This window comes from Rhodamnia argentea, chromosome 6, assembly GCF_020921035.1.
Source record: "Rhodamnia argentea isolate NSW1041297 chromosome 6, ASM2092103v1, whole genome shotgun sequence".
Lineage (NCBI taxonomy): Eukaryota > Viridiplantae > Streptophyta > Magnoliopsida > Myrtales > Myrtaceae > Rhodamnia > Rhodamnia argentea.
In genome coordinates this window covers 16,690,466-16,704,615 of record NC_063155.1, presented here as the reverse complement: position 1 = coordinate 16,704,615, position 14,150 = coordinate 16,690,466, and the positions used below count along the sequence as shown (strand labels likewise).

The 14,150-nt window shown below is 40.5% G+C and overlaps 2 protein-coding genes across 2 annotated transcripts; both read left to right on the top strand.

Annotated features, from left to right (window-relative positions):
- The first annotated feature begins 1,320 nt into the window (after positions 1-1,320).
- Positions 1,321-5,489, top strand: LOC115728961 (disease resistance protein RUN1-like). The gene is made up of 6 exons (XM_048280683.1): positions 1,321-1,808; positions 2,096-3,224; positions 3,706-4,896; positions 4,986-5,074; positions 5,124-5,267; positions 5,462-5,489. Exons 1-6 carry the CDS (start codon positions 1,321-1,323, stop codon positions 5,487-5,489), a joined length of 3,069 nt encoding a protein of 1,022 aa, XP_048136640.1.
- A 2,557-nt stretch (positions 5,490-8,046) lies between these two features.
- LOC125315512 (disease resistance protein RPV1-like) lies at positions 8,047-12,128 on the top strand. Its single transcript, XM_048280682.1, has 4 exons — positions 8,047-8,654; positions 8,931-10,059; positions 10,172-10,447; positions 10,539-12,128. Exons 1-4 carry the CDS (start codon positions 8,167-8,169, stop codon positions 12,126-12,128), a joined length of 3,483 nt encoding a protein of 1,160 aa, XP_048136639.1. The 5' UTR covers positions 8,047-8,166.
- The last annotated feature ends 2,022 nt before the right edge of the window (positions 12,129-14,150 follow it).

Below are 14,150 nucleotides of genomic sequence, written 5' to 3'. Positions count from 1 at the left end.
CTATTATCAATGAAGGTAATAGAATATATTTTCTAAGAAAAGATTGGGTTACTAATAGGGATCCTCTTATTACTTGAGCAAATAAAATGCTATCCCAGGCTTCCGCTATTTCTATTCATTCTTTCTCTTCTCTTTTGTATTCTTCTCTTTTTTCTTCCTCTTTTTTTTTTCTCACTTTCCTTTGTCCTTTCCTCGGTATAATCCGAAATTCTTAATTCTGTTCTTTTTTTATACATCCATTTTTTCAAAATGAATTTTATCATCCTGAATATATCCAAAGAAAAAAGGGGTTTGTCTATTCTGTCCAAAAAAAGAGGAGAGTGCGCATTTGCTTCATATTTACCATCGGTACAGAAGCAAATTTACCATCGGTACATCTGGATCTACCTACCTATATACACGAGCTTCAATTGGTTGCTCATTATTTACCAACTTAACACGACACTACAAGCTCACGCAAGCCATCCAAATCGAACTGCCGCGCTCCATAGTCTATTCTACACCCTTTTTTTTTTTTTTTATATATAACACGCGAGATACTCAAAACTTTTCGGTTATAGCGATCCTCATGGGGACACGCAAGCCCGCCTCCATCCACATGTACTGAACAAGGCTTTGCGCATGGGATGGCGGGCGCGACCACATCGGTCGATGCCGTGGCTCCAAATCAAATGCCTCGGACCAATTCAACTCACCCTTTTTGGGAATGATTCACTCCAATTTTTACTCGAACCGTATACTTTACTCGCACCATGTGCATGCCCAGTGAAAAAATGTGCACGACTCCATCGGTAGTGGAAACGACCCCCTATCTCACGTTTCGTTTCGTGCTTTATAAGAGAAAAAGAAGAGCCGGTCCAACAGATTAATTTACTAATCAGCCCCATTAGAATCCAATAATACTAATTAAAAGGACAAAAACGTCGGGGGTTTCTAGAAATTTGGTCCACCCCGGTCAGACTGAGCGAGTGCTTCCAACTTCGAGACCGTCGCCACCAACATTGCGATCGACGCCCCCGACTCAACTTTATTCAAGTTGATGGCTTGTCCCGTCGTGAAGCAATATTGATTTAATACCCCTGCTAAATTTTGGCATTCGCTAATTTTTCCTTCCAGGAAGAAAATGGCGTCATCTTTATCCTTTCAAGGTGTGGACTACATTGATTCAAGGGATATTCGAAGACCAGTGCCTTCTTCCCTATTCCCATAACGCCCGAGACTGAGAGGTTGTCATATTGAGAGCCCACGCTCAGATCCAAAGAAAACGTTCCTTGAGAGAAGGAGAGGATTTGATATCTGCGGTGTCCAAAGATCCTACAAATGGAGACAGGGACGGGTTCACAGGCGTCATCCGGATCTTCGTACGAGGTTTTTCTCAGTTTTCGAGGACCAGACACCCGTCATGGATTCACCGATTGTCTTTACCACGGTATGGTTGCGGCCGGGATTCTCGTCTTTAGGGATGATGAATCCCTCCGTGTCGGTGAAAGAATTGGTGGTGAACTTCAACAAGCAATTGAGAAGTCCAAGATCTACATTCCCATATTCTCCACAAATTACGCTTCGAGCCACTGGTGCCTTCGAGAGCTCGCGTACATGGTCGAGTGCGCCTTGAAATCAAACGGGAACAAAGAGATTCTGCCGATTTTCTTCGACGTGGAACCTGTTGATGTCAAGCTCAAAACAAACTTATACAGGCAGAATCTTTCACAGATCCAGAAGACGTTTCGCACCGAAGTAAAGTCATGGGAAAAGGCTCTCATTGATGTGGGCAGGATAAAGGGATGGAACTTGAAGAAAGACGAAGGGTAAACGTCTTAAAACTTTTCGACTCTCATCTGTAGATTGCCCTTCCCTCCATATTCAGTTTAATTGCAATATTGTTGTTGGAAAATATAGTTTATGCGTCTCGGCGTGGAGAATGGAATTCTCACGGGGTAGCACACCCTAGAATTTATATTTTAATTTTCAATTTTTTAATTTTTTAATTTTTTTTGCGTTATTTCATCAACACGGGAGGACAATTGAGTCACTTAGGGAGTAGCATTTTTACGATATAAAAGTCGTCCTTAACACGGTTGTTACGTTATGGCAGCCAAGGAAACCCGATCCAATCGGTAATTGAAGCTGTCTTGGCTAAGCTGAATGTCGATTATAAAAATGTGACTGAACATCTAGTTGGAGTTGATGATCGTGTAGATGTGATAATCAAGATGTTGGATGTGAAATCAGATAGTGTGCAATTCCTCGCAATCCACGGAATGGGCGGTGTTGGCAAAACAACACTAGCCAAAGTCGTCTTCAACCGACTGTCTTCTCGGTTCCCGGGCTGCAATTTCCTTTCGGATGTTCGAGAGTCATCAGAACGACATGGCCTGGTATATTTGCAAAAACAATTGTTATCCAAGTTCCTTGATTCTCGTTCTGTCAATCAAATTCATGACGTGGATGGTGGGATCAACATGATTAAGAGGGTACTTTGTGGTAAAAAAGTTCTCATTGTTCTCGACGACATGGATGAAGAAAAGCAACTGAAAAGTCTGGCAGCAAAAGGAAATTGGTTCGGTTATGGTAGTAGGATTATCGTTACTACTAGAGACAAAAGTGTCCTAAAGATTGATGGAGAATCAACAGGTGAAGGCAATATAAAGTCTGCAAATATTTCAACTTACGAAGTGCAGGAAATGGAATTTCATCATGCACTTAAGCTTTTCAATAGGCATGCCTTCGGGAGAGACTCTCCACCTAATGATTATGTCTCCCTTTCAGAAAAAGTTGTCTCCACTTTGGGAAAGCTTCCTTTAGCTCTTGAAGTGACAGGTTCATCCCTTTCAAGTAAATCTAAAGAATTTTGGGTAGACACTTTGAAGAAGCTAGAAAAAGCTCCTTCCAAAGAAGTGTACAGAACATTGATGATAACTTATGAAAGGTTAGATGATGCACAAAGGCAAGTATTTTTGGATATAACTTGTTTTTTTGTTAATGAGGATAAAACCTACCCTTTCTACATGTGGGATGATTGTGAATGCTTTCCAAACAACGCAATTGAAGTCCTCTATCTCTTGTCCTTGATAAAAATCAAAGATGACAATACTTTTTGGATGCATGACCAAGTCCGGGACTTCGGAAGGGCAATTGTCTGTGAAGAAAATTTCAAAGATCCCCGCAAGCGTAGTAGAGTGTGGAATCATCGGGAAACCCCGAGCATTCTAAAGCAGAAAGAGGTATAGAAAGGGAATACCAATCCATTTTCATGTGAATTTTTGTAGACTTTAGCGCTTAAAATTGTTTGCTTTTGACCTTCACATGTGGACTTCTTGGTGTTTCCATTGTCGTGGAAGTAGGAAAATAGAAGCACTGTCACTAGGAAATCGTGGGGACATTCTTACGCATGATGAAGTTGCTAATTTACGAAACCCGAGGTTCTTGGAAGCAAATGGGGTGTTCCTTGTCGGAGACTTCAATAATCTTCTCTCTAATTTAAGATGGTTTTCTTGGCGGTGGTGCCCGCACGAGTTTGTGGCTACAAACTTTCATCCGACTAATTTAGTTGTTCTTGACCTTTCACACAGCTACGTGTCGAAAAAATGGATTGGCTGGAACCAAGTCAAAGTATGATACGAGTCCTACTCCTTGTATACATGTATCATTTCTTATCATTTTTTTTTCTACAGAGTGTTTCTTAGTATATATTTTATTTTGCAGGTGGCAACTAAACTAAAAGTACTAGATCTTAGCAATTGCGAATACTTAATGAGAATACCTGATTTATCTACGTTGGTTTCCTTGGAGAGATTGATTCTTGAAGGTTGTCGCAACTTAATTGCAATTGACCCATCCATTGGTAAATTGAAGCTCCTAACTACTTTGAACTTGAAGGGATGTGATTCTCTTCAAGAGTTGCCTGAAGAAATAGGATGTCTACAAGCTTTGACAGAGATTGTCATGCCTAATACGCTGCTTGAACTTCCAAGGACGTTTGGTAATTTGCAGTCATTGTTGACCCTTGATGTATCACATAGGCTGATTAGCAAATTGCCTTACTCTATTAGAGGGCTAGTGAAACTTAGGCGGTTGAATTTATCGGGGTGTACGAAGATAGAGGAACTCCCAGACTCGTTTGGGAAGTTACAATCCTTGGTTGAGTTGGATTTGTCATTGACAAGTTTGGGTTACTTACCTGATTCAATCGGCAATCTAGAGCAATTGAAAATACTCAGGATGACCCGCATAAGTCGGATAACAAAATTACCAAGTGCGATCTGGCTTATGGAGAAGCTTGAAGAGTTAGATGCTAGTAGATGTTACCACTTGACTGGCGAAATCTCTAATGAAATTGGGAGATTGTCTTGTTTGAGGATCCTAGACTTATCATATACGGGTATATTGAAACTGCCCACCATGTTGAGTTACCTCTCTAATCTGCAAATGCTTAAGTTGGAATCATGTCCTGAGCTTAAAACGTTGCCTAGGCTTCCCTCGAGTTTGACTTGTCTAAAATGGACGCTTGATAGTGACGAATCCTATGAAGGCACGCGATTTGCGCAGGGGAGTGCTCTTCCCACTATTATCAGTCCCCCATTAAAGCTCGCAGAAAGAGTAGAGTCCCGCAGAAGCATGCGTTTTCTCCCCCAGGACGGGTCTAGTTTAAGAGAGTTAGAACTTGGAAATCTGCTGATTGAATCATGGAATTTTTCCAATTTGAAGAACTTGTCGACATTGCGATTAGCTAGTTGTTCGATGCCAGCATTTGGTTCCAGTTGGCTGAAGAGCATGACTAGAACGGAGGACACATCGATTGAGTTGGTAGTGAAAAGATCAAGACATTCAGAGATGTATGGGCGTGAGGTCCTCCCAATTGTTCTTGATCTGTCGCCCATGAAGAATCTCCAAGAGGTACATTTGCGTAGATGCCGGTTATTAGTCGAGCTTTGCGGCCTTGAAGAATTGGGATCCCTTTGCTTCCTATCGATCGTGGATTGCAGTTCCATGGTAAGGATGTCAGACCTATCGAAATTGAGAAAGCTAAGGAAGCTCAGAGTAGGAAAATGTCCAAAGCTAAGAAGCGTGGAAGGTCTGAACCACTTGGAATCTTTACAGAAGTTGTGGATTCACGATTGCAGGTCGTTGGAGAGTTTGGCCGACACCTCGGATTTGCATTTAGAATGTTCCACAATTGAGCGTTGCGAGCGGTTGCCCAACCGTAACAGTTATTGTAGATGTCATGATGACAGAGATTCGGTGGTTACAGAACTCGACCACGCTGGGTATTTTTGAGCCGATGCAAGTCTGGCAAGTACGTATTTTGTCTGTAAGGGAGTCGGAACAAGACTTGATTGTTGGGCTTAGCGTGTTCTTGCGTAGCATCTGCATTTCCTCGAACGTCTCATTTCCTTGCACCCACGGGTAATCAGTCTCCCTTCAATTAGAGAACATATGCTCTGTTTTCTTGTTATTTTAGATACGAAGCAGAGGTACTGCCTGTGTGAAAATCGGCTCTTGCGAGTGAGGCTCTATTAATGATCTGAACTTGCTGCGTTGCCTTTGTGATAATCTGGATGTGAATCATTGCTTTACTTTTGCATCTAAGCTCCGGTGATGTATATCACCTGTTTGATGAAATGCCTGAACTAGGTCAGCGGGTGTTTCCATTTTCGATGCAGCCCTTGACGGATAATTTCCCTTGCATCTTGACAAAGGGAACAATCTCGGAAAGGAACAGGGTGGAATTTTTCTTTACGGCCAAGAAAGAGAGATAAAGGGAGAGGGTTACGGTCACAAAAGGGTAGAGCTCTTCTTCACCGGCGAGGACTGCCCACAGTGACAAAAAGACAAGAAATGAACATGAAAATAAAATAATAAATTATTGTGAAAAATTATCCACATTAGCAATTTCCCGACAAAATTGGTTGGAAATGACTAAATTGGTAAATTGCATCTTTCAACTACATCAAGAGACTCTTGCACTCTTCAATTAACTTCGAAGGGGCCCATGGGCTAATGCCACGTCAATTAGAATGGCATACATATATCGACTTCACTTTGTGTCCTATATTTTCAAAGCTAGGAATATATGAATTTGTGATGTCGCTTTTTTAACTTTGTTATTAGGATTCGGATTTTAATATGTTATTAAATGAATAGGATATGGAAACTTCTGGGATGACAACCCATGGCCAATGACATTGAGAAGATTGCACTGGATCGGGGTTATCGATTTATCTTCAGAGGAAAGTCTAACTTGCCACTGGTTTGAACAATGCTTGCACGTCTGATGAAGTTTTTTATTGTAACTCAGAAGAAGATGGACAAGAATCATTTGACTATTTCGGGGATTAGCACCTTCTTTTTTATCGAATACTCAAAGACTCGTGAACCGCTTTTTGGCATTATTTCTTTGTTTTGCCTAGCAAATACTGCAGAAGATGAAGACCATGTTTTCTCGTATTCACACTTACCACCAACCAAAGATATTCACAATCCAACACTTCTTGCTATAAACCGAATTGATACGCCAAGCATTGAATTTATCTCCCCTAGTTTTAAAAGTTTGAGATGTTTGACGTTGGATCAAACCAGATTTCATAAAAAAGAAAGAAAGAAAATGTTGCGTAGATCTGGTCAATCTATTGCCTTTTCTATCCATCTAGGTCATTCTTTATGGTTCTTTAGTACTGCATTCTACATCCATGTGACTACAAATGGCTCTCCCATGCAAGTCAGTCATGTTGCTTGCGTCTCTACCTCTACTTTGTCTCTTCTTGTTTATCATTCTTATTTTGCTACTCTTCACGAGCCTCAATCCTATCGATTTCTGCCAATGTTTGAAGAACGCCTCATACTGTATATAATCATTGTTGGGTTTAAATTTGTGATATCATGTATCTTTCATCATTTGTTTGGGAACTAGATCAATAAAAAAGATCACCAATGCTTCTCAATGCAATTAGTGTTATAGAAAAAGCATTAAAATTATTTGTCTCTTGTTAACACAATTATACATGATAATCTAAAAAGTTTGGGCATAGTCAAGCAATCAAAGTCCGTCACAGCGTCTAGCTCGACGCATGCTGGAATTGCTCAAGCTCGATGCTAGAAGAAGATGGACAAGAATCATGTGAATGTTCGTGGGGTTAGCATCTACTTTTGTCGTTTTCTGAGTTAGAAAAGCAAGTTTACCGGGTTCGTAAATCGAGTTCTTTTCTTTCAGAATATCTTGTGAATGTGACTAATGCATATTAATTTCGTGAACCGCGTCCAACCATGTGACTTTACTGTTGTTTTTGGAGTAAAGTGCATCTTATTATGTGGACTAGAAAGGGTTCTCAGATGCATTTCTATCTCTAGTTTGTCTCTTCTTGATGCACGCCAATTGCTCCTATTAGTTCTCCACACAGAAAACGGTTGTATCCGGATCTCACTACTAAAAAAAGGTATAGTTACGGAACCATAAGCATGACAACATATGCTATTTGATGGAATGGTTATTTAGACTCAAAAAACAAATTGAAGAGTTCGATGTACACCGTTCATTTGATTTTGTGAATCGTTTTTCAACTTCTAGATTTCTTAAAACACCTAAGAGAAATTGTGAGAACCCTACATTGAATCTCATGGAAAAACACAAATTTCTGTATAATTATTATGATATGATCGATTTTGTCCGTCATACCATACATAAAATAATTCTTTATGGTACTTTTACGAAAAATGCCGGGATCTCATCTTTATACACCTTCGAGGAAATTCAGGGGAAGAACTAGAAGTACTCCAAGGTCGAACGATGACCAGAGTCTTTTTTTTCTTTTTTTTTTTTTTTGTGGTGTTTTGTTTTGGGATTAGGTTTTGCATCCCTTTCTTTGGTTAAAAAAAAAATATATATTTGGAAACTTAAATTTGTTATTGACTGAATGGGACGGGGAAACTTCTAGGTGACGAGCCATTATCAATTGAATATTTTAGAAAATTTATCGGAAACTTCTTGCATGACTCAAGGTGTTGACTACATTGATTCAAGGGATATTCGAAGACCAGTGCCTTCTTCCCTATTGCCAGAACGCCCGAGACTGAGAGGTTGTCATATTGAGAGCCCACGCTCAGATCCAAAGAAAACCTTCCTTGAGAGAACGAGAGGATTTGATATCTGCGGTGTCTAAAGATCCTACAATGGAGAGAGGGACGGATTCACAGGCGTCCTCCGGATCTTCGTACGAGGTTTTTCTAAGTTTTCGAGGACCCGACACCCGTCATGGATTCACCGATTGTCTTTACCACGGTATGGTTGCCGCCGGGATTCTCATCTTTAGGGATGATGAATCCCTCCGTGTCGGTGAAAGAATTGGTGGTGAACTTCTACGAGCAATTGAGAATTCCAAGATCTACATTCCCATATTCTCCACAAATTACGCTTCGAGCCACTGGTGCCTCCGAGAGCTTGCGTACATGGTCGAGTGCGCCTCGAAATCGAATGGGAACAAAGAGATTCTGCCGATTTTCTTCGACGTGGAACCTGTTGATGTCAAGCTCAAGACAAACTTATACAGACAGAATCTTTCACAGATCCAGAAGACGTTTCGCACTGAAGTAAAGTCATGGGAAAAGTGTCTCATCGATGTGGGCAAGATAAGGGGATGGAACTTGAAGAAAGATGAAGGGTAAATGTCTTGAACTTTTCAATTGTCATATGTTGATTTCCCTTTCCTTTCTATTCAGTTCTATTACGATATTGTTGGTGGAAAATATAATTTATTCATCTCGTCGTCGACAATGGATTTCTCACGGGTAATGGCCAATAGTGACCAACACTCTTGTGGTGGTAGCACACCCTACATTTTTTTTTTCCTCAACATGGGAGGGCAATTGATTCACTTAGGGAGTAGCATTTTTACGATATAAACGTCGTCCTTAACACGGTTGTTACATTATGGCAGCCAAGGAAATCTGATCCAATCGGTAATTCAAGCTATCTTGGCAAAGCTGAATGTCAGTTATAAAAATGTGACTGAACATCTAGTTGGAGTTGATGATCGTGTGGATGCTATAATCAAGATGTTGGATGTGAAGTCAGAGAGTGTGCAATTCCTCGCAATCCACGGAATGGGCGGTGTTGGCAAAACAACACTAGCCAAAGTTGTCTTCAACCGACTGTCTTCTCGGTTCCAAGGCTCAAATTTCCTTTCGGATGTTCGAGAGTCATCGAAACGACATGGCCTGGTATATTTGCAAAAACAACTGCTATCCAAGTTCCTTGATGCTCGTTCTGTCAACCAAATTCATGACGCGGATGGTGGGATCAACATGATTAAAAGGGTGCTTTGTAGTAAAAAAGTCCTCATTGTTCTTGACGACATGGATGAAGAAAAGCAACTGAAAAGTTTGGCAGCAAAAGGAAATTGGTTTGGTTCTGGTAGTAGGATTATCGTTACTACTAGATACAAAAGTGTCCTAATGACTGATGGAGAATCCACAAGTGAAGGCCTTGTAAAGTCTGCAAATATTTCAACTTATGAAGTGCGGGAAATGAAATTTCATCATGCACTTAAGCTTTTCGATAGGCATGCCTTCGGGAGAGATTTTCCACCCGATCATTATGTCTCCCTTTCGGAAAAAGTTGTCTCCACTTTGGGAAAGCTTCCCTTAGCTCTTGAAGTGACAGGTTCATCCCTTTCAAATAAATCTAAAGAATTTTGGGTAGACACTTTGAAGAAGCTAGAAAAAGCTCCTTCCAAAGAAGTGCAAAAAACATTGATGATAACTTATGAAAGGTTAGATGATGCACAGAGGCAAGTATTTCTAGACATAGCTTGTTTTTTTGTTAATGAGGATAAAACCTACCCTTTCTACATGTGGGATGATTGTGAATGCTTTCCAAACAATACCATTGAAGTCCTCTATCTGTTGTCCTTGATAAAAATCAAAGATGACAATACTTTTTGGATGCATGACCAAGTCCGGGACTTCGGAAGGGCAATTGTCCATGAAGAAAATTTCAAAGATCCCTGCGAGCGTAGTAGAGTGTGGAATCATCGGGAAGCCCCGAGCATTCTAAAGCAAAAAGAGGTATAGAAAGGGAATACCAATCTATATTCATGTGAATTTTTGTGGACTTTAGCACTTGAAATTGTTTGCTTTTGACCTTCACAAGTGGACTTCTTGGTGTTTCCATTGTCGGGGAAGTAGGAAAATAGAAGCACTGTCACTAGGAAATCGTGGGGACATTATTACGAATGATGAAGTTGCTAATTTACGAAACCTGAGGTTCTTGGAAGGGAATGGGGTGTTCCTTGTCGGAGACTTCACTAATCTTCTCCCTAATTTAAGATGGTTTTCTTGGCGATGGTGTCCGCACGAGTTTGTGGCTACAAACTTTCATCCGACTAATTTAGTTGTTCTTGACCTTTCACACAGCTCTGTTTCAGAGAAATGGATTGGCTGGAACCAAATCAATGTATGATACGAGTCCCAATCCTTGTATACAGGTATCGGTTCTTGTCATTTTTTTATACAGAGCGTTTCTTAGTATATATTTTATTTTGCAGGTGGCAAGTAAACTAAAAGTACTAGATCTTAGCAATTGCGAGAACTTAATGAGAACACCTGATTTATCTACGTTGGTGTCCTTGGAGAGATTGATTCTTGAAGACTGTCGCAACCTAATTGAAATTGTCCCATCCATTGGTAAATTAAAGCTCCTAACGATTTTGAACTTGAAGGGATGTGATTCTCTTCAAGTGTTGCCTGAAGAAATAGGATGTCTACAGGCGTTGACAGAGATTGTCATGCCTAAGACGCTAAATGAACTTCCGAGGACGTTCGGTAATTTGCGGTCATTGTTGATCCTTGATGTATCACATAGTCGGATTAGCAAACTGCCTTACTCGATTGGAGGGCTAGTGAAACTTAGGCAGTTGAATTTATCCGGGTGTACGAAGATAGAGAAACTCCCGGACTCGTTTGAGAAGTTACAATTCTTGGTGGAGTTGGATTTGTCATCGACAAGTTTGGGTCACTTACCTAATTCAATCGGCAATCTAAAGCAATTGAAAATACTTAGGATGACCCACATAAGTCGGATAACAAAATTACCAAGTGCGATTGGGCTGGTGGAGAAGCTTGAAGAGTTAGATGCTAGTAGATGTTACAACTTGACTGAAGTCTCTAAAGAAATTGGGAGATTGTCTTATTTGAGAATCCTAGATTTGTCATACACACTTATATCTAGCTTGCCCACCACATTGAGCTACCTCTCTAATCTGCAAATACTTAAGTTGGAATCATGTCTTGAGCTTAAACGGTTGTGGGGGCTTCCCTCGAGTTTGACTTGTCTAAAATGGACTTCTGATGAAGATGTGCGATATGAGTGGGAAAATATCACTGCTTTGCCCACATTGTATTCTCAGTTGGGTATTCCCAGTCTCCCATTAGAGCTGCCAAAAGAAGTAAAGTTGCGCAGCACCATTCATATTCCTTCCCTCCCGTCTAGTTTAAGAGAGTTGGAACTTGGAAATCTGGAGATTGACTCGTCCAAGTTTTCCAATTTGAAGAACTTGTCGACCTTGCGATTAAATAGTTGTTTGATATGGGAATACACTAGGGCGTTTTTTTACAATTGGCAGAGGGAAATTACTGATATGACGAACGGCAGATCGTTTGAGTTGGGAATGGAATATTCGAGACATTCAAATTTGCGTAGGCGTGAGTTCCTCGCAAATGCACTTGATCTGTCGCCCATGAAGAGTCTCCAAGAGGTACATTTGCTGGGGTTCATGCATGTAGTTGAGCTTTGCGGCCTTGCAGAATTGGGATCCCTTTGCTTCTTATCGGTCGTGGATTGCAATTCCATGGAAAGGATGTCAGGCCTATCGAAATTGAGACAGCTGAGGAAGCTCAGAGTAGGAGAATGTCCAAAGCTAAGAAGGCTGGAGGGTCTGAACCACTTGGAATCTTTACAGAAGTTGTGGATTCACAATTGCAGATCGTTGGAGAGTTTGGCCGACACCTCAGATTTGCATTTAGAATGTTCCACAATTGAACGTTGCGGGCGGTTGCCCAACCGTAAAAGTTATTGTAGATGTCATGATAACACAGATTCGGTGGTTAATAAACACGACCACGCTGGGTATTTTTGAGCCGATGAAAGTCTGGCCAGTACGTATCTTGTCTGTAAGGGAGTCGGAACAAGACTTGATTGTTGGCCTTGGCGTGTTCTTGCGTAGCATCTGCACTCCCTCGAGCTTTTCATTTCCTTGCACCCACAGCTAATCGGTCTCCCTCCAAGTGGAAAACATATGCTCTGTTTTCTTATTATTTTCCATACGAAGCGGAGGCTGAGAAACTAAAGCTACTGCCTGTGTGACAATCGGCTGCGAGTTAGGCTCTATTAATGATCTGAACTTGCCGCGTTGCCTTTGTGATAATCTGGATGTGAATCATTGCTTTACTTTTGCACCTTATCTCCTCTGTTGTATATCACCTGTTTGATGAAATGCCTGAATTGGGTCAGCGTGTGTTTCCATTTTTGATGCAGGCCTTGATAGAGAATTTCCTTCACTACTAAATTGTCGATCGACTTTTGTCATATAGGCCCATTTTCAAGGATGTTCTTCATCAAAAATCATGTTGGCCGAGATACCTATTATTTGTTTGATAAATTTTCTGAGCTAGATTCACCTTTGTTCCATTATGTAATGCTGGCCGAGAACCTCATGCATAAAATTGAATTGATCCTGATGTGTTTTCGAGTTCACATGAAACCGAATTGATTCCTATATCTGTTTACTTATTTTTGAACTGATCCTGTGTTGTCGTTCTGTAAAATTTGCTGAATCCCCATAATGATCATCTCCTTGTATTGATGGAACATGGGATTTCTGAATTTTCTCGCATGGCATATATCTGGCTGAACCGGATCTTTCAGTGTATTGCATCAGCGTACTGATATGTTGATTGTAGGCTGAGAGTTCCCTATATAGTTTGGAGTTGCATTTGATTGGTTCATGCTATTGTTATTTCGCTTGCCTGAGAGCCTTCTCCTACTCAATTTGCTGACCTTATCACATCTATTTACACTATAGAAAATGCATGTTTCGTGTGTTTCGAGCTTACATTGTATGATTTTGATTCGGAATTTAAGACCTTCAGTTTTTCCATGAATGCATTTGGACTTATTAGATTGTGTTCGATCTCGCTTTCCTTATGCCCGAGCGGGAGAACTTCTCTCTTTGACGTCCATTTGTTCTTCGCTCATTTATTTCATGTCATAATTAGTCACATTGATACATGATGACTATCGTTGTCTGTGTCAAAACAATTTATATCTCATGATACCTTTCTATTCATTACTCGGCCTTGGGATGATTGGGAAATAAATATTTTCACCTACACATCTTTCGAACCAAAAGTGGGAACATACATGTACGTTGTCTAGTATATGTTCAAATCTTGCTGCGTGATGTAGCTACCTGCTCTTTATTTGTGGGATATGGGCCTTGATTACCATTTCTTTGCTGGTCGTTTGTGGGACATGAATCGATCGCGGGCTCATTTGAACCTATGTCAATGTCCCATAATGAAGTGCTAATATATAGTTGATTCCCTGGTAATTTAGGACATATTTAATCATCAATTGCATGGGCGAAGCGGTGATAACACATGCTATAAATTGCTGTAAGAGACCATGGAGTGTGATTTCGAGGGGTCATGGGCTGATTTAGATGTTAATTGGATAATTCTTAATTGCATGTCATTTAGTATAGCTTGGCATAGTTTACCTTGAATTACGGATAGGCTTGCAGATAATAAAAAGGTCTCTTTAGAGTTGGTAGTTTTTGAATTAGCTCATGGCACTCATGTACTGAGGCTCAATAACGAGGCCATGGGTATTCTTTACCCGACACCACATCGGGTTTTACGTTTTTGCACTTTATATATGTATTTTTTTAATCGTGCTTGGTGGATGTGATATTTTGAATTTAGCTCACGGTTCTTGTTCGGGATTTAACAACGTGGTCATGTATATACTTTGCCCGACTTTTATAGAGTTTACTTTCTCGCACTTTACTTTTAGGCCTCATATCACTATGATGCGTTCCTGTCATTATCGTGATTTGGACACGATCTTTATCTTATATGTTTGATTGAAGTTTTTTTTT